This window comes from Perca fluviatilis, chromosome 5, assembly GCF_010015445.1.
Source record: "Perca fluviatilis chromosome 5, GENO_Pfluv_1.0, whole genome shotgun sequence".
Lineage (NCBI taxonomy): Eukaryota > Metazoa > Chordata > Actinopteri > Perciformes > Percidae > Perca > Perca fluviatilis.
This window is the reverse complement of record NC_053116.1, coordinates 37,172,423-37,200,284: the sequence shown is the minus strand read 5'-3', so window position 1 is coordinate 37,200,284 and position 27,862 is coordinate 37,172,423. Positions and strand designations below refer to the sequence as shown.

Genomic DNA, 27,862 nt, shown 5'->3' with positions numbered 1-27,862 from the left:
GTGTGAAGGTGAACTTCTGTGTGTGGGTGAAGTGGGTGCCCTTGTTCAGGATGTGGTCGGAGGGGGCGGAGCCTCTGAAGGCCTGCAGCAGCTCCGATAGGTCGGAGGCGGAGCAAGGGCCGCCGAAGGCACTTTCAGGGCAGGGCAGGGCCGCCGAACGCAGCTGCTCCTCGATGCGCTTGCGCAGCCGGGCCAGTTTCCTGGAGCGATACTCCTGTTCAACAACACAAACACACCAAATTAACACGATGTGGTTCATAATCAAAAGTTTGTCATAATAACAGCCTATCCTGAACAGGTAAAGAGGATCCAACGTGGCAACAACATGTGGAGAAACCATAGACAGTTCAAGAAATAGTTTGTGAGCTTCTCCTGTACTATACGGTAATTCCTCTACTGTGCGACAGTAAGTCTCGTGGTTATGACCCAATCGTTAGCCTATTTTTATAAAAGCGTCTGCTACGGAGCCATAACGTGAGCTACAAGGTAACGGAGCCTTTTATACATAGTCGTGTTTCTTTAGAAATAAACAACGGACAAATAGAGTCTTTAAACGCTTCAGATGTAAAGTTATTCTCTGTCAAAGTGACGCCAAAATGAATGGGAGTCAATGGGATGCTAACGGGAGGTGATGGCTTGTTAGCATCAAAATGTGTCCATAGGAGCTACGCTTTGCGGAGGCTGGCTGGAAAAACAATGTAACCTTTTGAGAATATTAACTGCAAAAATAACCAAACGTTTAATCTTTTAATAAAGAATTGAATTTGTCTTAGTGAATTGTTTCTAAAATGCATCTTGAAACCGGATTTGAAACATAAGATCTTTTTCTGTTAAATCTGAAACGTTTCATAAATAAACAAGTTGTAAAAAGTAGTTTTAAAATAGTGCTGGGATATCAACTAGTCAACTATACTAATTGCCAACTATTTTAATAATCAATTAATCGGTTTGTGTCACTTTCTTTATTTTTTTATAAGTCAAACTTGTGTGATGTCAGCTCGTTAAATGTGAATATTTTCTAGTTTTCTTCTCTCCTCTGGGACAGTAAACTGAATATCTTTGAGTTGTGGACAAAACAAGACATGCGAAGACGTTATCTTGGGGCTTGGGGAAACGCTGATCCACATTCTTCTCCATTTTCTGACATTTCAGAGACCAAACAATTAATCGATTCGTCCAGAAAATAATCCACAGATTGATCGACAAAGACAGTAATTGTTAGTTGCAGCCCCAGTAACCGTAGCTTTTCTAACTTCATCGTTTTCACAGAAACGACTACGTCACTTCTCTGCCCACAATTTCAACGTACTAGACTCCCTAATACAGTACGAATAGAATCAAGTGACTCTGAGTTAGGGCTGGGCGATAAAACGATAACGATATGCATCGCGATAGACACGTAATCAATATCAATAGAAAATGCGTTCGATAAAACGTTCGATAAGTTGTTTTTCTTCTTCGGAAGAAACCAGAAGTTGCGAAGCAAGTTTGGTTGCATGAACAAAGGCACTCACTCTCTGGTAACCTAGCAACGTAGGGAGTGACACTCTAACAGCCAATCATGTAACAGTATCATGTTTGGTTGCGCCACATCGCTGTCTCGTGTTGGATTCTACAATAACAGAACCGGCGGGCCGATAAGTGGAAAGTGAGTGCCGCGAGCGAGCGAAATTGTTGATAAAACAGGAAAAGTCAGTATGGCAGTTTTGGGGATTTTATAAGTCTGACCGTCGTCCCCACCAACACTACCGCAAACTTGTTTTACCACCTTGCCGCCCTCACACTTTGGAGCACAGCCGTAATTCGCCAGCAACGTCCAACAACATCTGCCGTAGCGCTACCGCGCAAGCAGCAGACCGCCATGGAGAGGTACTCTGCATCAGCGCTTTACTAAACACTACAAGCAGCAGACCACCATGGAGAGGTACTCTGCATCAGCGCTTACTAAACACTACAAGCAGCAGACCGCCATGGAGAGGTACTCTGCATCAGCGCCTTACTAAACGCTACAAGCAGCAGACCGCCATGGAGAGGTACTCTGCATCACGCCTTACTAAACACTACAAGCAGCAGACCACCATGGAGAGGTACTCTGCATCAGCGCCTCTACTAAACACTACAAGTAGCAGACCACCATGGAGAGGTACTCTGCATCAGCGCCTCACTAAACACTACAAGTAGCAGACCACCATGGAGAGGTACTCTGCATCAGCGCCTTTACTAAACACTACAAGCAGAGACACCATGGAGAGGTACTCTGCATCAGCGCCTCACTAAACACTACAAGCAGCAGACCACCATGGAGAGGTCCTGCTGTAAGCCTATACTAAACACTACAAGCAGCAGACCACCATGGAGAGGTACTCTGCATCAGCCTATACTAAACACTACAAGTAGCAGACCGCCATGGAGAGGTACTCTGCATCAACCTCAATAACGCTACAAGCAGCAGACCACCATGGCGGAGGTACTCTGCATCAGCCTTTACTAAACACTACAAGTAGCAGACCGCCATGGAGAGGTACTCTGCATCAGTCGCCTTACTAAACACTACAAGCAGCAGACCACCATGTAGAGGTACTCTGCATCAGCGCTTATACTAAACGCTACAAGCAGCAGACCACCATGGAGAGGTACTCTGCATCAGCGCTCACTAAACACTACAAGCAGCAGACCGCCATGGAGAGGTACTCTGCATCAGCTATACTAAAGCACAAGCAGCAGACCGCCATGGAGAGGTACTCTGCATCAGCGCTATACTAAACGCTACAAGCAGCAGACCACCATGGAGAGGTACTCTGCATCAGCGCCTTACTAAACGCTACAAGCAGCAGACCGCCATGGAGAGGTACTCTGCATTCAGCCCTTAAACACTAAACGCTACAAGCAGCAGACCACCATGGAGAGGTACTCTGCATCAGCGCCTTACTAAACACTACAAGCAGCAGACCACCATGGAGAGGTACTCTGCATCAGCGCCTTACTAAACGCTACAAAGAAATAACGGAGGCAGACGTGCTGAGCACTGTCCAGAAGCCAGGTTACCAACCTAGCACTAAACCTGCAGAAAATAGTTCTTCTCAGGTTTCTCTGTGTTTATATTTAACACTTTGCACCATTTTATTACACCTTATTAAGCAGTTCTTACTTATTCTTTCTTCACTGTGATTTTAGACTTATGTTTACATTTTAATTATTTGAGTGATTTCCATGGTTGTGTTGACATTTCTGCTTTTATAACTGAGGGGATTATAATCAGAGTAAGGTTAAGTTTAAAATAAAAATGTTTAAATTTAATATATTTTTCTCCTGGTCCTTATTTTAAATAGGTCATACAAAATATCAATAATTATCGATATCGACCGATATGAAACACTTATATCGTGATACAGTTTTCAGCCATATCGCCCAGCCCTACTCTGAGTGCAGAACATCTTACGGCAAGAAAACGATGACACCAATGCAGAGTTCTGGCACATCCTTACCTAGGAGCAAGGTGTGGGGGAAAAAAAAGGACGATTCTTCTCAAATTCGGATTAAAGGGCTTTTCATACGGACAATGCTCCCCGATTAAACGCCAGGCGATCAATGTGTGGTAACCATGGGGATTCTGTGCACTGCTGTATCCCTGCCGTACAACTGAATGACAATTAGCTGACTGTGGTATCATACAGTACAGGCCAAAGGTTTGGACACACTTTCTCATTCAATGCATTTCCTTTTATTTTTTTATGACTATTTACATTGTAGATTCTCACTGAAGGCATCAAAACTATGAATGAACACATATGGAATTATGTACTTCACAAAAAAGTGTGAAATAACTGAAAACATGTCTTATATTTTAGATTCCTCAAAGTAGCCACCCTTTGCTTTTTTATTAATAAGGGAAAATATTCCACTAATTAACCCTGAAAAGGCACACCTGTGAAGGTAAAACCATTTCAGGTGACTACCTCATGAAGCTCATTGAGAGAACACCAAGGGTTTGCAGAGTTATCAAAAAAAGCAACGTTTATTTTCAAGTTTTATTTTGAGGGTCTTTTAAAGTTGACATGCTGTCTCAGCAAGCGGTTAGCCAAATTAACCGTTAGCTAAACTAACGTTAGCTTCCCGGTGGAGGCTAACGGCAGACCGCTATAATCACCTAGCGGTCCGCCGAATTAGCCATTAGCTAAACTAACGTTAGCTGGAGGCTAGCGTGGGAACAGATTGGGTAGTGTCGTAAATCCTCGTACCACAGCGCATGCGCGAACATCTTGCGCATGCGCAGAACGGATCGTGCCGGTGGAACGGATCGGGTACCGACAGCGCCTTCCTACCTGCCCGCTCGCCTGAATTACGAGACGCAACAATCGCTCCCCGTGTGAAGAGGCCTTAACAACCGACAACAGCTCAAAAACAAGGCACGCCATAGTGTTTAAGGCTGCAACTAACAAATATTTTCATCGTCGATCAGTTGTTTTGGTGTGTGGTGGTGAGGATGAAGGGAGTGTGGTGATTTGCCTGTGGCGTGAGGCGAGACAGAAGTCCCTGCGTGTTCCACTCGTTGTCCCACTCCTGAGCAGCGCTCAGCTCGGCCGCGTGCTGCTCCAGGATGGACGCCACCACAGAGGCATGATGGGAAGGCTGGGCGGTCACAGGAGGAAGGATGTCTCGCTGGTAGTCCTGCAGCTCTGAAATGACAGGACATATACACACACAGAATTCAAATTCTGACTGAACCAGAGATGGTTTACAACTCAGACAACCCCAACTCAGAGTAACTTCCTGTCTGTGTGTGCCCCTGTGGGTTTGTCCACAGCCACGCCCTCTTTAGGAGACTAGCGGGAGACAGAACATTCTGACTAGGACTGCACGATATTGGAAAAATTATAATTTTTTATATATATATATATATATATATATATATATATATATATATTTTTTTTTTTTCTTTCAAGAGGACATAAATAGCCCTATTTAGAAATACTAAATCATTTTCAACTTCTGCGGTGATTTTGTAGGAGAGTGCATCTACAAAGAAAACGAAAATGGAAATTTTCTTATGCAAACCACTCTTTGTTGAACTTTAATGCTTTACAAAAACCAAAACAAGTAAGCGCTATGATTACTCTTCTGAAGTGATTTTGGAGAGGGAAATTAGGCAGAAATACACTGGTTGACTGACATGACACTAGGGTTGGGTATCGTTTGGTTTTTTTTCGATTCCGGTCCTAAATCGATACTTTTAAAACGGTGCCGGTGCCTAAACGGTGCCTGAACCGGTACTTTTCAATAAAGTAAAAAAAAAAGAAGAAAAAAAAAAAATAAGGGTAGTAAACAACAGTCAGTGACTTGTTTATTGCTAAGGCCATGGTCAAAATTAAAGATTTAATAATAATGTAATAACTATAACAATAACAATAACTTATTTCACCAGTAAATTGCTGTTGAACCCCAGATGTGAAAAGGGTATTTTACAATTACTGTGAATGCACCACGAGGCTACCTGTTTTAAGTGAACGCACCGTCTGTTTTTTAATTCCGACGACGGCAGCTGCAAGTGAACGCATCGTCTGTGTTGTTTAATTCTGACCATATAAACATAGTACTACTAGTACTACTAGTACTACTAGTAGTACTACTGTATATCTATGAATTCCGACAACGGCAGCTGCTTCTGCGCTGCAGAGCAGACTGTTACATCACGCTGTTGAAGTCCTCCACAGTGAAATCCAGTCACACGTTACACTGTTTAACGTTAGCTGTCAGCATTTTACCGGTGTTTAATCCAGCTGCTAGCTAAAGGTAGGCTAACGTTACATGCTGTCAGGTGTAGTGTAAAGTCAAGCGCCGAAATGAGGCACCGAAACGTTCGTTCTTATTCGGTCTCGTTACTACCGTTTACGTCGGCACCAGTTCCCTATTGGAACCGAGTTTCGGTACCCAACCCTACATGACACCATTGTATTAATATAATATCAATCCAGGCTAAAGTGAATGATATTAACAATGCATGCATGTTGCTTCCTCTAAATTGTATATTCAGGTTGTGGTCGACTAGCGGGGCCTAGCTTTGGTTGTTTAATAAATTGATTAAAATTGATCATGATTGGTGGTTGGCTGTGCATGCAGAGCCTGCATGTCACACTCTTGCAACAAACTGTGTATCCAAGAGCACTTATATCAGTGTAAATTACGTTATATCAGAAACAGACTGCTGTTGTAGATTAGTGTTACGCTTCCAGCGTCGCGGCTCCGAACCATAATGTTAATTGGGACAGACGCCTTGTTTCTTTAGGCTAACTATGTTAGCTTTAGCCTCGCTGGTAGCAGCTTTCTGCGGTGAAAAATGGCCGGGAAATGTCGGGATTACGTTGCATTAATCGGGTGATTTAGTTAGTCTTTGCAGCGTAAGAAAAGTATTAGCATCACTGGGTCAGTGGCAGCTGCCGCTTACGGTACTTTTCTCACTTCCCATAACAACCCCCTTCGGACTAACGTTACGTCACATGACCACATGTCTTAAAGGGGAAGGGTCGGTCGGTAACGATCATGTAAAAAGGAGAACGGTGAAAGTTTACTTTTCTATCAAGCAGCAAAAAAGTGTTAGCGTCAACATCGCAACGTCCTGCAATGTGACTATCGCGCATGCGCACATCGCGATGTAGACGATGAAACAAAATATCGTGCAGCCCTAATTCAGACACTAAAATGTTATGTTTCAGACGGACACATCAGGAGAAAATTAACTTAGTTTGAGACCCGTTTCTGTCTCAGGACCGAACTCTTGCGAGATCTGGCAACACAGAGAAGCTAACGTCAGCTAACGTTCACCAACGCCCTAACAAAACTAATTTCCGTGAAGCTAAATATGTCTTTTAGCTGTGTAAATATCTAAAAGAAAGTATCAATAAATTATATAAATATAACGGTTCGTCCATCCACACAACGTTCACTACACTTTCCAACGAGGACACGCCCGTTTAGGAAGGAAGTGTGGACCGTTTCATACAACTCTAGTATAGAGGATCTTTGGCTGAACTAATCCGAGCACAGAAAGTTTAATGTCCAGCAGGGGGCGACTCCACTGGCTCCAAAAGTATAAATCACGCTTTAATTGTTTTCAACTGCTCTTTAATCTTTTATGTAAAGCCCTTTGAATTGCCTTGTTGCTGAAATGTGCCATATAAATAAAGCTGCATTGCCTTGCCTACCTTTCAGCTGCTTCTTTCCTGGACCTTTAGTGCAGTGAGGTAAACTGAGAGGCTGGACGTGGAAGCTGTGCTGTGCTCCTGGACTCTGAACAGGAAGGGAAAAAAAGAACTTGTTAGAAACCGACAGACTCTCTTCTGGGCATATTGAATAAAAGAAGACACTGCAGACTTCTGCACTGGTATAACTTCATCTACAAATCCATCCTTGGATTACTGCCAGAATATTTATCCATTTACATATCACAGCCTACGCTCCCAGGCCTTCATCACTTTCAACGTTACAGAGCTTGGCAATAACTTTCTCTTTTTCTGAAAACTTGTCACCATAACTGGAAATTATGTCCAATCGGCTACATCGGTGGCGCTGAAATGAATTCCCCAAAATGCCATTTTGGAAGGGCACGCCTATTCAAATGTAAATGAAATCTAACTTGCATCACAGCTTTCCTTTTCCTTTCCGCTCCGTAGTTTGGGAAATGAGGAAGCGAGGTAGCAGTAACGCTGTGGTTGGGTCGCAGAAAACAACCCTCCTTGAGCAGAAATGGAGAAAGAAAAGGATCTTTTGGAACGGCGAGTTCCAAAGCCCTTCCACATGTCTCTCTCCACAAGACCAAAGTTATCTTCATGTGCTGTCGATGTGAACAGAGTTACCACCGGAGTACGTCCAGTCTCAAATACCACTTGAGCATTAAAAAAATTGAAAAAACAAATCCCTTTTAAAAAACATTTAGAATAGATACATTTAAAATTACATTTCTGAGAAATCACATTTTTTTTCCCCCATCAGTTTGGTATGGCAGGTGACTATTAACAGCAACAGTTTTTTGAAGGAAGCCTTACAGATTTAATAAACAGAAGTTTGGAAATGGATCAGGCTTTATGTAGCCAGTCTGATTCATCTAAAAATGCCTGAATCACCCCCCCCCCCATGTATTAAAGGACAATTACGGCGCAAAATGAACCTAGGGGTTAATAACACACGTGTACCGAGTCGACCGTTCTCTGGGATATGTTTTCATGCTAATCGAATGTGACCAGTTTTAGCGCTAACCGCTAATTAGTTTATAACGCTAATCGTCAGGGCAGATGGTAAAGTATAAATAAATCACTATTTCTACACCACTAACAAGACTCCAAATAGCACCACACTTCCACGGTAGCATAATGAGGGTCCCTACATGAAGATGTACAAGATGGCGCCTGCATGTATACGCGAACGGTACAGTCTTCCTAAATTATCTTTTTAATAAACTGTCTGTACACTTACAAAGTTCTCAATGCTTGTGTTTACATGTAGGGACCCTCATTATGCTACCGTGGAAGTGTGGTGATATTTTGAGCCTTATTAGTGGTGTAGAAATAGAGATTTCTTTTTACTTTACCCTCTGCCCCGACGACTAGCTTTATAAGCTAATTAGCGGTTTGAGCTAAAACTGGTCACAATCGATTAGCATGAAAACATATCCCAGAGAACGGTCTATTCAGTACACATGTCATTAACCCCTAAGTTCATTTTGCAGCTGGAATTGTCCTTTAAAAAAGCGTTCTCAGACATCAAAATGCAACTTTAAAAGAGTTTACTTGTGTTTCACCGTGCAGTGGCAGTCTGCAGTTTGGAGGCAGCCAGGGCACAGCCAGCTGGGCTCTGATCGCAGCAGCGATGGCTTTCTGGAGCACCACCGATTTACCTACAGGAAGAGATGACAGCTTTGGATGACTCGGCAGTAAGTGGGAAGTCATAACAAAAAAGGCCTCGTCATGCCAACAATGCCCTTATCTTAAGAAACCACGGAGCAGACAACAGCGTTTCCTTTTAGACCTCCGGACGTGCAACAATGCAGTTTTCTGGCTTCGATTCTGATTGCTGATTTCTTATATCAGGGTTTCTGCAGGTTTTAAACAAGTCAAATTTAAGACTTTTTTTTAAACCTTTATGAATGAAATGTAAGACCTATATCACAACATAAAAGTAGAACGAAATGCAGAGTCTCAAACGTACTTGCAAAGAACATAAATGTATTCAAATTGAATAAAAGTGACAGAGTAATAATGATCTTTACATATACAGCGAATTATATTTGGACCAGCGTAAGAAAGAACACCACGGAATAAAAAAAAAACATTTCAGTGAGCATTAGAGGCAGCGTTACACGGACGTAGGGAAATTAAGACCTGTTTAAAGTTATTTAAGACCCAGAACACCATACTTCAGCAGATTTAAGACTTTTTAAGACCTAAACTTTTGATTTAGAAATGTTAGACTTTTTAAAAGCCAGCAGAAACCCTGTATATGTGACTGACTGATCACAGGTCACACTTAGCTCATTCTTCTTCATTATGAGATACTAACACAGGGACCAATATGCTTAACAGACCATAATAGTTATGAGAGGAGGCTGCAAACTGTTCAAAACTTGCCAGTGGTAAATTTTGGGGTTTTAAGCTCCCAACGTCGTCTTCCAGGCAGCGCTGCCTGGAAGCCACTAGGATTGGCCAATGGTTAGGGTTAGGTGCCTTGAAGTCGACGTTGGGGGCTTAAACCACCACAGAGCGTGCATTTTTTCTCATGAACATGTCTCTTGTCTGTTACTAAAATGTTGTAGCTGGAAGCAGTGAACAGTGTGTCATTTTAAATTGTACGTGGCCCTCTCTGTGTGTTGCCGTTCTCAAACTCTGTTCACTTCGGGAAACAACAACAACCTTTGAGCGAGCAAGCTACACACAGGGATCAGTTAAATGCAAATGCCTTTAAAAAAGGTAAATAGAGATAGGAGATAGAGCTGGCTAAGCGAGAACGAAACTATGCCACAAATAATGTAACAATACAGTGTTGGGAAAGTTCACTTTCTACATGAACTAGTTCAAAGTTCAGTTCACAAATTTTTAAATGAACTTAGTTCAGATCATAGTTCATACTTCAAAGTTTTGAACTAAGTTCACAGTTCCAAAAATGAACTTAGTTCATAGTTATTTTTTTCCATATGTTGCTGCGAGCTATTATTTTTCAAAATTATTGCCACAGCCCAAATATAGACCCACAGACAGCAATTATTTTATCAGTTTTAATACTGAAACTATGCGTCAGATTTCATCTTCATATCCAACCAGTCCAACGAGCCGTTTCAGGTCTGCTGTGGATGTGTGTGTGTGTGTGTGTGTGTGTGTGTGTGTGTGTGTGTGTGTGTGTGTGTGTGTGTGTGTGTGTGTGTGTGTGTGTGTGTGTTTTTTTTTTTTTTTTTTTTTTTTTGTGTGTGTGTGTGTGTGTGTGTGTGTGTGTGTGTGGGTGTGTGTGTGTGTGTGTGTGTGTTTGTGTGTGTGTGTGTGTGTGTGTGTGTGTGTGTGTGTGTCTGTCTCTGTGTGTGTGTGTGTCTGTGTGTGTCTGTCTGTGTGTGTGTGTGGTTTGCTGTGGCAAAGTTTGCCCAGAAATGTCAGATTTTCTCCATCCTCAGCGCCCTCGTCATAAAACTGGTTTAAATGATCGTACGAAGCCTCCACGCTGCTTTCTGATTGGATGACCCATGCGGTGGTGAGACACTGGTGACTGTTGCCAGATTGGGTGTTTTTCCCGCTACATATGAAGGCCTGTTTACGGTGTGTTTGAGCCCTGGTTTTGGCCTGGAAGGCTCTGTAGAAATCTGGCGCCCTATTGGACGAAGATAAACTGAGAGAGCGTGGCGTTCACAGACACCAGGATGAAGGAGTTCACAGTAACGTTCATCAGGCGGTAATACGGTACGTTCAGTTCACAAAATATGAACCAGTTCATGAACTATCGTTCAATGAACGCGTCCAGGCCCAACACTGGAACAATACACATTTCATTCTTTCTCTCCGAGGAAAGGCGACATGAAACCACGTGGAGGACGTAGGCGGAGCGGCGCTCGCTGTACCTGTTGGCTGGTCTGAGGCCTCGGCACTTTCTCTGGGCAACTTCTCCACCAGGAACATGAGCAGGGAGCGGATCTCAGGCTCGTTGCTGTACAGGAAAGTCTGGTAGCCGATCTCTCCTTTATAACCGATGTCCTGGAAACCAACAGTGTGACATATTAGAAATACTGCTGGGGAGGTACAGGCAGGGATCCAGCTGGGCTGGCAATCTTACAGGCACAAGTGAAATGTTCGGCATTGTTCAGGGGTTACTTGGCTGGATAGAGATATATATATATATATATATATATAGAGATATATATATATATATATTTTTTTTTATCATCATCACGATATCAACTGCCGCAATAAACACATCGGGATAACTGAGATTTTTTGAGTTAACTGAAGAAAATATCAGCAGAAAACTGCCCTTTAAAATGTAACTATCATTCTTTTTTTAGTGGTGCCTTTTGTGGTTAATTTAATGTTTAAAGTGTTCACTAAAAGAACGTTGGAAATGATTTCCTTTCATTTCTTTTAAATTCAACAAGCAGTTTGTAGTATTTTAGCAGAATACTGAAAGCAACAGAAAGGCAGAACTGAGAACTCTTTAATATCTCTTTATTTATCGCAAGTTATATCGTTATCGCGACATTCAACAACGTTACCAGCAACGGAGTATACACGTTTGGGCGTGTTAGTTTAAAACGGAGATTAGTTCTTCTACTGGAGTTAAAAACGCAGAGTTCGCTTTTGGCTCAAAACTCCGCTTAGAAACCACAACGTAGCGATGTAAATGTATTCTTAGACTACACCAGGGGCGGATCTACCGGGGTGGCAAATGCCCCCCTAAAAGAAAGCCTCGCCACCCCTGCTGCCACCCCAGTTGGCAGCAACGAATTAAAAGTTACGGCCAATTTGACAATTTACAAGCGCAAATCTCCAATGTCCGACTGCAACTGTTTGCTTCCCCTCTCACACATCTGCCACTCCTCACCTGTGTCTCACCTTAATGCCTTTCCTGTGATAAAGCCCCTTACTTCTACCATACTTCTATCTCCTGTTAAGTGAGATCACATTGTATGGTCACTTATTCCTAATATGAACTGTTTCAAATGAAACCTCAAATGCAGGACACTGATTGCATGAGATTAAGTTGGTCTGGATGAGTTTGTAAATGGCAGCCTGTGCCCTTTTGTAGTGTGTACATACTATTTCTCATCACACTGTGATAACCAGTGTTTCCTCTAAGTTGATTTGACCGTGGTGGCCCCCCCCCACGGCAACATTTCTGCCCCCCCACGGTATCAGAAATAGGGCTGCATTGTTTGAGTGCATGTCGGAGAACGTTTGTATTTGAGGTGCATTATTTCCATGCTGAAGTAGTTATGCATTAAGATGATGTAATTAATAGTGGGTTTATTGTTATTTGCTACAGAATGCTTATAGCCTATATGTCAAGATCAAAGTTGGCCTATATAGTAACTCAAAAAATAAAGTTCAATCACAACTGAAAATATGCCTCATTGTGTGTGTGAATAGAGGTGAATAAATGTATTAGTTTATGTTGCAGCAAAGTGTCAGTTCTGTTTCATGGGGGGGGGGGGTGTTCTGACCTGCCCCCACTGCTAAAAAAAAACATCCTAAAGGAAACACTGGATAATGAAGAAGTAAATTTAAAGTGTCCGCAGCTCAAGGTCAGATAAGCGGCGCGAACTCCACCGCTCGCTGCGACCGCTCTATGATCCTCGTTACTCGCTTTAGGTGCAAGTTTTAAGAGTTATAAAAGAGTTACGCAGCAGTCAAGGGAATCAGATTAGAAAAAGAGCTTTAATGTGCACGAAAGAAAATCAACACACAAGAAAGCCCGAGCAAGTACCGGTAGGCTTGCTAAAGATTCCTTTGTCTTACTCCACTTTTTAAATCGTAAAAAAAAAAGAGAGATCCTCCCCCTGCCAAATGCTCCAATGACCACCTTCAGAATATGCGTGTAAAGCTTCAATTGGCTACTTTCGAAGCTTAAGACCACCTCTTCTGGGGATTTTCCACTGTATGAAGTCATTTTGCTGATCTTGCAGATTTGAGTGAACTTTTCACCGGGGTAGACTATCCGCAACTAGCGCGACTGCTTCAGTGGTACATCATCGTGGCTAGTAGCGACTGTATCGCAGCCGCAGCAGGTGTTCTGTGGTACTGAGGGTGGTATGTGGAGGGAGAAGATCTTTCCTTATTTTCAGGGCAGAATACATGTCATCTCTTATGGAGTATCATACTAGTTGTACATTATATATTTTATACCAGATTTTATCACATTTTGCCACAACAATAACTGTGATTAAATTCAGTATATATACACGATGCGCCATATGTTGCCACCGCTCAAAAATTCCTGCCACCCCATAAATATTTCTCTAGATCCGCCCCTGGACTACAGCATCAGTCGCACAGCCCCAACCGCTGGTCTAGTGGCTTACCTGACAGGCCTGTGCCAGGCTCATGCCCACTCTGAAGCGGGCGGACATGCCAGGAGGGAGGGAGGTGGGCAGCGCGCTGCCCAGGCCTGGATCGATCACCCGGATACATCGGACCACCGCCTCCACTATGAGCTCGCTGCTGAACTGTTTGATGCTGCCAGTCTCCTCACTCACCTCTCTGTGGGTCACATATTAAATAAGTTAGCCAGTTACACAACGTTCACACTTTAGCCATACACATCCGTGGCTGTACTGACCTGGACACAGGGCTGGGCGATATGGAGAAAATGCAATCTCACGATATTTTTGACCAAATACCTCGATATCGATACCGCAACGATGTTGTAGCGTTGACTGTTGGTGCTTTCACATTATATTTACACAGTGAGATTTTTGATAAATAATCATCAGTAATGTGGATATAATGACTAAGTGGGTAAAGGTGAATAATAGAACAGCTACAGCAGTCTGGTAGGGGTGGGGGAAAAAAATCAATACAGCATAGTATCGCGATATTTTTCGTGGCAATACCGTATCGATACACAGACGCCAAGTATCGATCTTTTATGATATATGTGTTGGTCTGTTTGTCTGCTGACAATCCCCATTTTGCAGCAATACAATTGAAGTGAGATGAACAAACAGAGAAATTTATCTTTTTAGATAAAACATATGTTGACAAAATTGTCCTTTGGGGACATCATTTGAAACTGGGAAAAATGTAAAGTTGGAAAAAAGGTAATAAATTGCAATGTATATCGCAGAATATTGCAATATGTTTAAAATCGCAATAATATCGTATCGTGACATAAGTATCGTGATGATATCGTATCGTGAGGCCTCTGGCGATTCCCACCCCTACAGTCTGGTAAGTTCAGAAAAGTACATCACTTTACTGTAATGCAGCCTTTAAAACCAGGAACACTTATGCCATATTACGATATTACGATATCCGAAATCTAAGACGATATCTAGTCTCATATCACGATATCTATATAATATCGATATATTGCCCAGCTCTACCTGGACACTTTCAAATCACTTCTCAAAACCCATCTCTTTAGAAGAGCCTTCACCCTATAATAACACCACACTTAACCTACTGTTAACTGCTGAATAGAGGAGAATTACATAATTATGACAATTAAAGTATGTTATTTCTGCTTTTCATCATGTTACAGAAACCACACATCAGTTCACAGACCGGAATTCGGTTCATACAGAGGGGCTTGCATTGTGTGTGGATGGTAATTAATAAAAGCACCATTTGAGGATATCTCCTCTTTCTCCAGTTCTGTGACACATTCAAGCAACTACACCTAAGAATTCTTCATGGAATAGGAGGTCCTAAGCTTTGGGCTTATTTAACCAACACCTTCTTCATCACAGTTTTTAAATAGGATTGTTTTTGAGTTTTGGGTTGTTTTATTTGTAAAATAAAATGTATTGTCCTTACCATGGTTTTAACTTAAAGTGTCTTTCAGGATGCAATACTTTATTGCCATGCAACTAAGTTGCATGACAGTCCACAGCCGTTAAAAACACATGTAGAGACAGATAGACACAGACCCTCCAACCTTCCTCACCCCCAAACAAATGCATACCATATATCCCATAATAAAAAAAGATAAATATAAAGAAAAAGAAAGTAAAGTGGCAGTGCTGAATGGCACCCTACAAGTCAGTGTAGTCAAGAGTTAGAAAGTGTCTCTTTGAGTGCTTTGAAACGTGCTATATAAAATAAAATGTATTATTATTATTATTATTATTATTATTATTATTATTATTATTAAGTTAAATCTTTCTCAGCTCCCAACATTTGCCTCAAATCAGAAGTGGAAGAAGTATTCAGAGCCCTTACTTAAGTAAAAGTACTACTACCACACTGTTAAAATACTGGGTTACAAGTAACCGTGCTGCTTTAAAAGATGTTGTAAAAGTATGCAAAAGTATCATCAGGAAAATGTACTTAAAAGGATTACAAGTAAAAGTACTCAATGCAGAAAAATCCTCCCATTTCAAAACCTGTCAACGATCCAACCAGTTGTGTGTTTAACGGTCTAATTTATAATAAAACATTTTATAAACTACGTGTGTTTTTGTGTGCAGAAAGCAACTAACTAGCAAGTAACTAGTAACTAAAGTAACTAGTAACTAAAGCTGTACCAGATGAATGTAGCGGAGTAACTAAAGTAACTAGTAACTAAAGCTGGAACAGATGAATGTAGCGGAGTAACTAAAGTAACTAGTAACTAAAGCTGGAACAGATGAATGTAGTGGAGTAACTAAAGTAACTAGTAACTAAAGCTGGAACAGATGAATGTAGTGGAGTAACTAAAGTAACTAGTAACTAAAGCTGTAACAGATGAATGTAGCGGACTAACTAAAGTAACTAGTAACTAAAGCTGGAACAGATGAATGTAGTGGAGTAACTAAAGTAACTAGTAACTAAAGCTGGAACAGATGAATGTAGTGGAGTAACTAAAGTAACTAGTAACTAAAGCTGTAGCAGATGAATGTAGCGGAGTAACTAAAGTAACTAGTAACTAAAGCTGGAACAGATGAATGTAGTGGAGTAACTAAAGTAACTAGTAACTAAAGCTGGAACAGATGAATGTAGTGGAGTAACTAAAGTAACTAGTAACTAAAGCTGTGACAGATGAATGTAGTGGAGTAACTAAAGTAACTAGTAACTAAAGCTGTGACAGATGAATGTAGTGGAGTAACTAAAGTAAATAGTAACTAAAGCTGTGACAGATGAATGTAATGGAGTAACTAAAGTAACTAAAGCTGTAACAGATGAATGTAGCGGAGTAACTAAAGTAACTAAAGCTGTAACAGATTAATGTAGCGGAGTAACTAAAGTAACTAGTAACTAAAGCTGTAACAGATGAATGTAGCGGAGTAACTAAAGTAACTAGTAACTAAAGCTGTAACAGATGAATGTAGTGGAGTAACTAAAGTAACTAAAGCTGTGACAGATGAATGTAATGGAGTAACTAAAGTAACTAGTAACTAAAGCTGTAAGATGAATGTAGCGGAGTAACTAAAGTAACTAGTAACTAAAGCTGTGACAGATGAATGTAATGGAGTAACTAAAGTAACTAAAGCTGTGACAGATGAATGTAGTGGAGTAACTAAAGTAACTAGTAACTAAAGCTGTAACAGATGAATGTAGCGGAGTAACTAAAGTAACTAGTAACTAAAGCTGTGACAGATGAATGTAATGGAGTAACTAAAGTAACTAAAGCTGTGACAAATGAATGTAGTGGAGTAACTAAAGTAACTAGTAACTAAAGCTGTGACAGATGAATGTAGTGGAGTAACTAAAGTAACTAGTAACTAAAGCTGTGACAGATGAATGTAGTGGAGTAACTAAAGTAACTAGTAACTAAAGCTGTGACAGATGAATGTAATGGAAAATACAAAGTAACTGTACTAAAGCTGTGACAGATGATGTATATAGTAACTAGTAAAGCGACAGAATGTAAAAATTAATAAAGCTGTCGTGATGGTAACTAAAGTAACTAAAGCTGTAACAGATGAATGTAGCGAAACTAAAGTAACTAGTAACTAAAGCTGTGACAGATGAATGTAGTGGAGTAACAAATAGTAACTAGTAACTAAAAGCTGTAACAGATGAATGTAGTGTAGTAACATAGTAACTAAAGCTGTAACAGATGAATGTAGAGAGTAACTAAAGTAACTAGTAACTAAAGCTGTGACAGATGAATGTAGCGGAGTAACTAAAGTAACTAAAGCTGTAACAGATTAATGTAAGCGGATTAACTAAAGTAACTAGTAACTAAAGCTGTAACAGATGAATGTGTGGTAACTAAAGTAACTAGTAACTAAAGCTGTAACAGATGAATGTAATGGAGTAACTAAAGTAACTAAAGCTGTGACAGATGAATGTAGTGATGACTAAAGTATAGTAACTAAAGTGTACAGATGAGTAGTGGAGTAACTAAAGTAACTAGTAACTAAAGCTGTGACAGATGAATGTAATGGAGTAACTAAAGTAACTAGTAACTAAAGCTGTAACAGATGAATGTAGGAGTAACTAAAGTAACTAGTAACTAAAACTGTGAGTGACTGTATGAATGTAACTAAAGTAACTAAAGCTGTGACAGATGAATGTAGTGGAGTAACTAAAGTAACTAGTAACTAAAGCTGTAACAGATGAATGTAGCGGAGTAACTAAAGTAACTAGTAACTAAAGCTGTGACAGATGAATGTAATGGAGTAACTAAAGTAACTAGTAACTAAAGCTGGAACAGATGAATGTAGTGGAGTAACTAAAGTAACTAGTAACTAAAGCTGTGACAGATGAATGTAGTGGAGTAACTAAAGTAACTAGTAACTAAAGCTGTAACAGATGAATGTAGCGGAGTAACTAAAGTAACTAGTAACTAAAGCTGTGACAGATGAATGTAGTGGAGTAACTAAAGTAACTAGTAACTAAAGCTGTGACAGATGAATGTAGTGGAGTAACTAAAGTAACTAGTAACTAAAGCTGTGACAGATGAATGTAATGGAGTAACTAAAGTAACTAAAGCTGTGACAGATGAATGTAGTGGAGTAACTAAAGTAACTAGTAACTAAAGCTGTGACAGATGAATGTAGTGGAGTAACTAAAGTAACTAGTAACTAAAGCTGTGACAGATGAATGTAGTGGAGTAACTAAAGTAACTAGTAACTAAAGCTGTGACAGATGAATGTAGTGGAGTAACTAAAGTAACTAGTAACTAAAGCTGTGACAGATGAATGTAATGGAGTAACTAGTAACTAAAGCTGTAACAGATGAATGTAGCGAATACGTAAATACTAGTAACTAAAGCTGTGACAGATGAATGTAATGGAGTAACTAAAGTAACTAAAGCTGTAACAGATGACTGTAGCGGAGTACTAAAGTAACTAAAGCTGTAACAGATTAATGTAGCGGAGTAACTAAAGTAACTAGTAACTAAAGCTGTAACAGATGAATGTAAGCGGAGTAACTAAAGTAACTAGTAACTAAAGCTGTAACAGATGAATGTAGTTAGATGTATAAAGTAACTAAAGCTGTGACAGATGAATGTAATGGAGTAGCTAAAGTAACTAGTAACTAAAGCTGTAAGATGATATGGCGGAGTAACTAAAGTAACTAGTAACTAAAGCTGTGACAGATGAATGTAATGGAGTAACTAAAGTAACTAAAGCTGTGACAGATGAATGTAGTGGAGTAACTAAAGTAACTAGTAACTAAAGCTGTAACAGATGAATGTAGGAGTAACTAAAGTAACTAGTAACTAAAGCTGTGACAGATGAATGTAATGGAGTAACTAAAGTAACTAAAGCTGTGACAAATGAATGTAGTGGAGTAACTAAAGTAACTAGTAACTAAAGCTGTGACAGATGAATGTAGTGGAGTAACTAAAGTAACTAGTAACTAAAGCTGTGACAGATGAATGTAGTGGAGTAACTAAAGTAACTAGTAACTAAAGCTGTGACAGATGAATGTAATGGAGTAACTAAAGTAACTAAAGCTGTAACAGATGAATGTAGCGGAGTAACTAAAGTAACTAGTAACTAAAGCTGTGACAGATGAATGTAGTGGAGTAACTAAAGTAACTAGTAACTAAAGCTGTGACAGATGAATGTAATGGAGTAACTAAAGTAACTAGTAACTAAAGCTGGAACAGATGAATGTAGTGGAGTAACTAAAGTAACTAGTAACTAAAGCTGTGACAGATGAATGTAGAGGAGTAACTAAAGTAACTAGTAACTAAAGCTGTGACAGATGAATGTAGCGGAGTAACTAAAGTAACTAAAGCTGTAACAGATTAATGTAGCGGAGTAACTAAAGTAACTAGTAACTAAAGCTGTAACAGATGAATGTAGCGGAGTAACTAAAGTAACTAGTAACTAAAGCTGTAACAGATGAATGTAATGGAGTAACTAAAGTAACTAAAGCTGTGACAGATGAATGTAGTGGAGTAACTAAAGTAACTAGTAACTAAAGCTGTGACAGATGAATGTAGTGGAGTAACTAAAGTAACTAGTAACTAAAGCTGTGACAGATGAATGTAATGGAGTAACTAAAGTAACTAGTAACTAAAGCTGTAACAGATGAATGTAGTGGAGTAACTAAAGTAACTAGTAACTAAAGCTGTGACAGATGAATGTAATGGAGTAACTAAAGTAACTAAAGCTGTGACAGATGAATGTAGTGGAGTAACTAAAGTAACTAGTAACTAAAGCTGTAACAGATGAATGTAGCGGAGTAACTAAAGTAACTAGTAACTAAAGCTGTGACAGATGAATGTAATGGAGTAACTAAAGTAACTAGTAACTAAAGCTGGAACAGATGAATGTAGTGGAGTAACTAAAGTAACTAGTAACTAAAGCTGTGACAGATGAATGTAGTGGAGTAACTAAAGTAACTAGTAACTAAAGCTGTAACAGATGAATGTAGAGTAGCTAAAGTAACTAGTAACTAAAGCTGTGACAGATGAATGTAGTGGAGTAACTAAAGTAACTAGTAACCAAAGCTGTGACAGATGAATGTAGTGGAGTAACTAAAGTAACTAGTAACTAAAGCTGTGACAGATGAATGTAATGGAGTAACTAAAGTAACTAAAGCTGTGACAGATGAATGTAGTGGGTAGCTAAAGTAACTAGTAAAAACAGCGTGACAGATGAATGTAGTGGAGTAACTAAAGTAACTAGTAACTAAAGCTGTGACAGATGAATGTAGTGGAGTAACTAAAGTAACTAGTAACTAAAGCTGTGACAGATGAATGTAGTGGAGTAACTAAAGTAACTAGTAACTAAAGCTGTGACAGATGAATGTAATGGAGTAACTAGTAACTAAAGCTGTAACAGATGAATGTAGCGGAGTAACTAAAGTAACTAGTAACTAAAGCTGTGACAGATGAATGTAATGGAGTAACTAAAGTAACTAAAGCTGTAACAGATGAATGTAGCGGAGTAACTAAAGTAACTAGTAACTAAAGCTGTGACAGATGAATGTAGCGGAGTAACTAAAGTAACTAGTAACTAAAGCTGTGACAGATGAATGTAGCGGAGTAACTAAAGTAACTAGTAACTAAAGCTGTGACAGATGAATGTAGTGGAGTAACTAAAGTAACTAGTAACTAAAGCTGTAACAGATGAATGTAGCGGAGTAACTAAAGTAACTAGTAACTAAAGCTGTGACAGATGAATGTAGTGGAGTAACTAAAGTAACTAGTAACTAAAGCTGTGACAGATGAATGTAGCGAAGTAGAAGTAGAAAGTGGCATGAAAAGAAAAACACTCAAATAAAGTACAACTACCTCAAGTACCTAAGTGTAGCTAGTACTTGAGTAAATGTACTTTAGTTACATTCCACCACTGGAACTGACCCACATCTGTGGTCATGTGATGGGCTGACTTAGCTTATAGTTCCCCAACATTACATGGATGATTTCTGTCTGACAGCAAACTCGACATCAGTCAGCTAACATGTCACTTCAAGGACACTTAGTACACGACCGTGAATTAATAAAACCCGCCGTTAGCTGATACTTACGTGCCGACTTGTTTGAGGGCGTGAATCAAAATGTTGTCAACTTCTTCCATCGCTGAAGTTGTTCTGTAAACGTTAGCTAGCTAACAGACACGACTATAGCAGAGCATGTGATGCTAGCCCGGGTTATTTATTAACATTAAGTTAGCTAGTAACCGTATGGGATTCCCATGTATGAAAACAGGCAGGTGAACTAGCTTCCATCTTCGGTAGGCTAACTTAGAAACGTTAGCTAGCTACTTTTTAATTAGCAAGGCTGCTCTACTTCCCTGACAAAATCCATTGTTATTCTCCGCCGAGTTGAAGCGCCTTGATATAAATGAGCTTTTTGTGACACAATGAAAGATTAGCATGTCCTGCAAATTGAACCTGGCCGGGTCTATCTGCTACAAAGGCAACAAATCTGACATTTGTGTGTCTTGTTCTGTGTGGAAATGAAGTAATAACGGAATTGAGCAGCGGTATTCTGGGAGGTGGAGTTTCATAATGATTGACCGTCGCTGGAACAAGTGAGGACCGCGCAATCTTGAAATACACTTCCCAGCATGCTCCAAAAGGGGAATCTCATGACCGGAAGCGAATTAGCGTTTCCTAGGATGGAGAAGGAATGTCACGTCCTATTCTGCCTCTGATTGGCTAGTACTCGTTGCCTTCGTTGCTTTGATTGGTTAGGTTTAGGCACAAGGACTGTGATTGGTTAGGGTTAGGGTTAAACTACCAGGGCACATACCGGTAGTATTATCACAATACAAAAACATAACCCACTAATCCATCCAACTGGGTAGCTCTGCCACTGCCTGACAGTACATTGCATTGACATATATATCTATGGCATTGACAGACGGAAAAGTAACCAACCTGTTTCCAGGGTGACCGGTGGGGGGAGAAGGCAGAGAGTAAATCGGTGACCTGTCGGCAACTTACCGGTGGCTGTGCAGCCTCTTCGTAAACTGACGGCGGCATCACGGTGGCCTGTCGGCGGCCTCTCTGGCATCGGACAGTGGCCTCTGGCCAGTTTGTTCGGGGACTGACTTGGCCTGTCGGGAGCTAATGGCAACCTCCTCGGAAACTGCTGCAGTCTTAAAGGTCCCATGTCAGGAAAATTTCACTTTATGTGGTTTTTTAACATTAATATGCATTCCCCCAGCCTGCCTATGGTCCCCCAGTGGCTAGAAATGGTGATAGGTGTAAACCGAGCCCTGGGTATCCTGCTCTGCCTTTGAGAAAATGAAAGCTCAGATGGACCGATCTGGAATCTTCTCCTTATGATGTCATAAGGGGAAAGGTTACCTCCCCTTTCTCTGCTTTGCCCGCCCAGAGAATTTGGCCCACCCATGAGAGAGAGAGAGAGAGACATCATGGCTTTCAAACGAGCAAAGTGGCAGTTGGTCAAATAAAAATCAATCGATATTGAATCGGTAGAGCTTGAATCGCGATATGAATGTGAATCGATTTTTTTGCACACCCCTACAAAACTGACCTTTGTCGATCAAAAACATACAGATTCAGTAACTGCACGGCCTATTTCTCTCTTAAGATGTTTTCAGAAACAAGTTTCGGTGAACTACTGTATTATCGTAAAATCCGAGATCGTATTCAGAATTATTTTTTTAACTTTAAACATAAATTGTGCAGTTTTGAATGTAACAATGTCCATACATTTCAGCAAATGTGAATTAAAATTAAATAAAATTAAAAAGATTAGTGTGCTCATAATACCCGGTGTGATTTATTACCCTGATTGCTCTTTTTTTCAATGTGCAAATATTTTGTAAGTTGCTTTTGTAGGTATTTCCCCAAACTTCCACACAATATAACATATATGGTAAAATAAGTGTGCAGTACAGAGTATGTAATGTGTTTTGGTTCAATATGTATCTAGTTTTGCTCAATATACCAATACTCCTGGCCATCTTCATGCACAGATATTTAATGTGGGGCTTCCAGCACAGTTTGTGGTCAAGTGCAACACCCAGAAATTTACTTTCATAGACTCTTTCAATTGTTTCATTATCAATTACTATTTTAACATCTGTATTTATAGTACTATTTCCAAATACCATGAATTTAGTTTTGTTCAAGTTTAAAGATAACGTATTTGAATCAAACTAAAGTTTTAATTTATTCATTTCATTTGGGACCATTTCCAGCATCTGCTGCAAGTTATCCCCACAACAAAAAATATTTGTGTCATCTGCAAAAACAGTGAATTTTAGTACATTTGATACTTTGCAAATGTCATTTAAATAAAGGATAAACAGTTTTGGGCCTAAAACTGACCCCTGTGGAACACCACAGGAAATACTATGGCTCACTGACTGATGATTACCCATTTGAACAAACTGACTTCTGTTTTCAATATAGTATTTTATCCAGTTATAGGCCACACCTCTGACGCCATACCTCTCCATTTTTAAAACAGGATTTCATGATCAACAGTATAAGCTTTTTTTAGATCAATTAAAATCCCCACTGCATAGTTTTTCTTTTCAATACAATTTGTTAATCTTTTTACTAACTCAAGTGCCATAGACGTTGATATATAGATATATATATATATATAGATATAGATATAGATATACATGTTAGTGGGTCTACAATACCGTCTATTACTTTTTTTACATATCAGACATATCAATGTCATCACAATCTTTGGAAGTTTTATTCTTACTTTTACTTACAATCTCTATAATTTCTTTGCTTTCTACAGTTCCCAAAAAAAATTTGTATGTTCTTTTTTCCACATGGTCCATCACAGAGCATTTCATCCCTGTGTACTTTATATATTTGGCCAGTTTAGGGCCCACATTAACAAAGTAATTGTTGAATCTCATATTTGTTTTGGCTTCCTGGAAGCTTTACACTGTGTGAAATTGACAAAAAAGTTAGACTGAGTTTATACTGAAAAATATAATAAATGTGGAGTGGGGACATTTTCAGAGGAGCTAACAAAGACAAATATACCCAAATGAGCATAGATTTAAAATGTCTGCACTAGGCTGACTTTCTATTTCTTTCAGATACAGCTTGGTTTACTGTTCCAGACCTTTATTTAATTACAGTAGTAATTGTCTTATTCTAATGTGTAATTGTCTGTGTTCTATTAGACATATTTGATGGAACTCTGTGCCTGTGTGTCATAAAGCATTCTAGAACATGATGTCATAAAGTCATGTTCCGCTGTCATAAAGCATTCTAGAACATGATGTCATGAAGTCATGTTCCGCTGTCATAAAGCATTCTAGAACATGATGTCATAAAGTCATGTTCCGCTGTCATAAAGCATTCTAGAACATGATGTCATAAAGTCATGTTCCGCTGTCATAAAGCATTCTAGAACATGATGTCATAAAGTCATGTTCCGCTGTCATAAAGCATTCTAGAACATGATGTCATAAAGTCATGTTCCGCTGTCATAAAGCATTCTAGAACATGATGTCATAAAGTCATGTTCCGCTGTCATAAAGCATTCTAGAACATGATGTCATAAAGTCATGTTCCGCTGTCATCAAGCATTCTAGAACATGATGTCATAAAGTCATGTTCCGCGTCATATAAAAGCATTCTAGAACATGATGTCATAAAGTCATGTTTCGCTGTCATAAAGCATTCTAGAACATGATGTCATAAAGTCATGTTCCGCTGTCATAAAGCATTCTAGAACATGATGTCATAAAGTCATGTTCCGCTGTCATAAAGCATTCTAGAACATGATGTCATAAAGTCATGTTCCGCTGTCATAAAGCATTCTAGAACATGATGTCATAAAGTCATGTTCCGCTGTCATCAAGCATTCTAGAACATGATGTCATAAAGTCGTGTTCCGCTGTCATAAAGCATTCTAGAACATGATGTCATAAAGTCATGTTCCGCTGTCATAAAGCATTCTAGAACATGATGTCATAAAGTCATGTTCCGCTGTCATAAAGCATTCTAGAACATGATGTCATGAAGTCATGTTCCGCTGTCATAAAGCATTCTAGAACATGATGTCATAAAGTCGTGTTCCGCTGTCATAAAGCAGATCAAGTTGGAGTTAGAAACCTACACTCACTTAGAACTTAAAGGGGTGATAGAATGATTATATAGGGTATTTCACACTGTTCCTTATGGTCTCCTAATGGGGTATGTAACATTAGTTGGGCTGAAAATGACCTGGTTGATATTTTATTGGCCCTTATGCATCCCTGTGTTTTGGCCCTATTTGTAACAAGAGCTTTTCTTCCAAATATGGTATGGTCATGAATATTTAGATGAGCTGCGCCCTGCTTGGTTGAGCCTTAGCTCCGTACACGCCCTAGAGACGCCGCTGATTGGTTGAGCGACTCGCCATACACACGCATTAGAGGTCGCGTGCTGATTGGTTGAGCGAATCCCCAATACACACACATTAGAAATGCGACAGAATCTCATATTCCAGACACTGCAAGGTTTCCTTACCAAATTCACTTCTTTTTATGCGAGAAATAAACTATATAAAGCTCAAATATGGGCCGTTTTACGAAAATGGATGGCTAATTGCAAATTTGGTAAAACTGTGTGTCGGAGTTCAGCTGCCTGTGTTGCTGCCTCGCCGCCCGGCCTGCCTTCCTCTACAGACCCCGGCCTGCTGTGAGCTGATTGAGCTCCGGCAGCCCACAGCACCTCATACCCGCGCAAAGTCACCGTTTGGGCTGGTGGACTACCAAACGCCGCTGCCCTGACAGAGCTCCAGGGCCTGCATCTCCTCTCTTCCTGCTAAATGGCCCGTGTGTGAGAGTGAGAGCGCGGTCAGCGAGCTTGTTACACCAGCAATCTCTTACCACACGTTACACACATGTCACGCCACTTATACAACATCTAACTATATGTCTTATAAAGCTAACAACGGTGTCCGATTTCAAGTTAATGAATATTTGTGAGCTGTAAGGGTTTCGTTAGCTGTGACTGTCCCTTCAATCCTATGTGTACAGATTGAGGCTAGTTAGCTTCATTTTTGGTCGTAATTCAAGTATATTTACAGTTTGAATTTCGTAACGCCACGTATACAACATCCAACTAAAGGTCTTATAAAGCTAACAACGGTGTCCGATTTCAAGTTAATGAATATTTGTGAATTCCAGAGGAATTCTAAGAGGAGGCTAGCTAGCTCTCATTGATAGAGCTCCATCCAGCTGCAAGCTCTATCAATGAGACTCACGGACAAGCAGCGTTTATTTCCCCAATCGTTTGTTTAAATATCTCAACACATTATAATTACACACATTAAAAGAGTAACTGGAACCTGTGGTAAGAGAATGCTGGCGTAACAAGCTCGCTGACCGCGCTTTCACTCACATAGACCGGGCATTTAGCTAGCTAGCAGGAAGAGGGGAGTTGGAGGCCCTGGAGCTCTGTCAGAGCAGCGGCGTTTCGTAGTCCATTAGCCCAAAACGGTGACTTTGCGCGGGTATGGAGCGCCGTGGGCTGCCAGTCGTGACGGAGCTCCATCTACCTCACAGCAGGCCAGGCGGAGAGGCAGCAACACAGGCAGCACCGGCCTCTGAAGTCCGACACACAGTCGGACAAAATTTGCAATTAGACATCAATTTTCGTAAAACGGCCCATATTTGACCTCTACATGGTTGATTTCTCGCATAAAAAAGTCTCAGAAGTGAATTTAATGGTAAAATAGCAGATGAACAACGTTTACATATTCTGAGATCTGCACGACCTAGATTCAGAAGACTAAGCTGATCTCAGGTCAGTTGTGTAGCCTATGTAAATGTTGGGGCGTGACCGTTCTCTTAATACACCCATGGCTTTGACAAAGGTTCCGGTTTTTGGGAGGTTGACGTCAACTTTTAGCTTTGTTGAGATTCGCCCGTTTTCAGCGGCAGTTTCAAAATATGAGATTTTCATAGTAAAGGGGTGTCAGTGGGACTTTGAGCTTCTATGTATGTCCTATTTACCCACCGAACTGTCGTTATTCAACAATGACAGGGTAAAATCAGTTTTGCATTCTATCACCCCTTTAAGTTGACCAACAGTTCACTCCCATTTCACCTGCTGGAAGACGTTGCAACAATGTTCAACCGACAACCAAAGGTCTGTTTCACAGATGTACAAAGTTTGTGTAGTGTTTTAGACCTTGTTCATCTACATCTTTGAGTCTCTCTCTGGCTTTGCTGACAATAGGAAATATATTTCCTTTTTTCCTTGACAGAAAAATCAAATCGCTCCTGAAAAAGTTGAAGGAGATAAGAGCAGACAGCGCTCCAATGGGAGGTAAGAAAGTAGCTTTGGAATACAGTATAGTTAGTGACTGGGGAAATAAAAACACGTGTAGGATGTGATGCAATGTATTGAGGTGCTGTGTTGAACAGTACAGTAAGGTGTTTTCTTGATATTTTTCACTCATTTTACATATGCAGAGGAGCAAAAATATAACATAATATAATCCACAGAGGTTAATCATTACATTACATTATATTACATGTCATTTAGCTGACGCTTTTATCCAAAGCGACCAATTAAGTGCTTTCAACCCTGAAGGTGCAAACTCCAGACAGCAAGTAGTAAGTGCAAGTACATTAGCTTTATATAAGCAAAACTCCAAAGAGCCATATATGAAAGTGCACGTTCAAGAAAGGTGCGTAGGCTTTCGGCCGTCCTGATGTCAGCAGGGAGCCCATATTATGAAACGAGTTAAAGATAAAAAAAAAGCCCTTGAATTTATCTGTTTATTTGAAATTCTTAATTTAATTTGAGATAGCCCCTTCTCTTTATTTATTTTCTTTTATATCATT

The 27,862-nt window shown here is 40.1% G+C and overlaps 1 protein-coding gene across 2 annotated transcripts in view; it reads right to left on the bottom strand.

The window, feature by feature from the left end:
- The window catches only part of ccdc22 (coiled-coil domain containing 22), a 37,160-nt gene extending 15,601 nt beyond the window's left edge, over window positions 1-21,559 (bottom strand). For both annotated transcript variants that reach the window (XM_039801274.1, XM_039801276.1), the window contains exons 1-7: window positions 21,099-21,559; window positions 13,544-13,721; window positions 11,090-11,222; window positions 8,781-8,887; window positions 7,200-7,284; window positions 4,507-4,676; window positions 1-214 (exon numbers count right to left, since the gene is read on the bottom strand). The exon at window positions 1-214 is cut by the window's left edge and continues 2 nt beyond it. In XM_039801274.1, coding sequence (XP_039657208.1) covers window positions 1-214; window positions 4,507-4,676; window positions 7,200-7,284; window positions 8,781-8,887; window positions 11,090-11,222; window positions 13,544-13,721; window positions 21,099-21,148 — 937 coding nt within the window. In that variant the 5' untranslated portion in view covers window positions 21,149-21,559. The remainder of the gene's footprint in view (window positions 215-4,506; window positions 4,677-7,199; window positions 7,285-8,780; window positions 8,888-11,089; window positions 11,223-13,543; window positions 13,722-21,098) is intronic.
- Window positions 21,560-27,862: the final 6,303 nt, after the last annotated feature.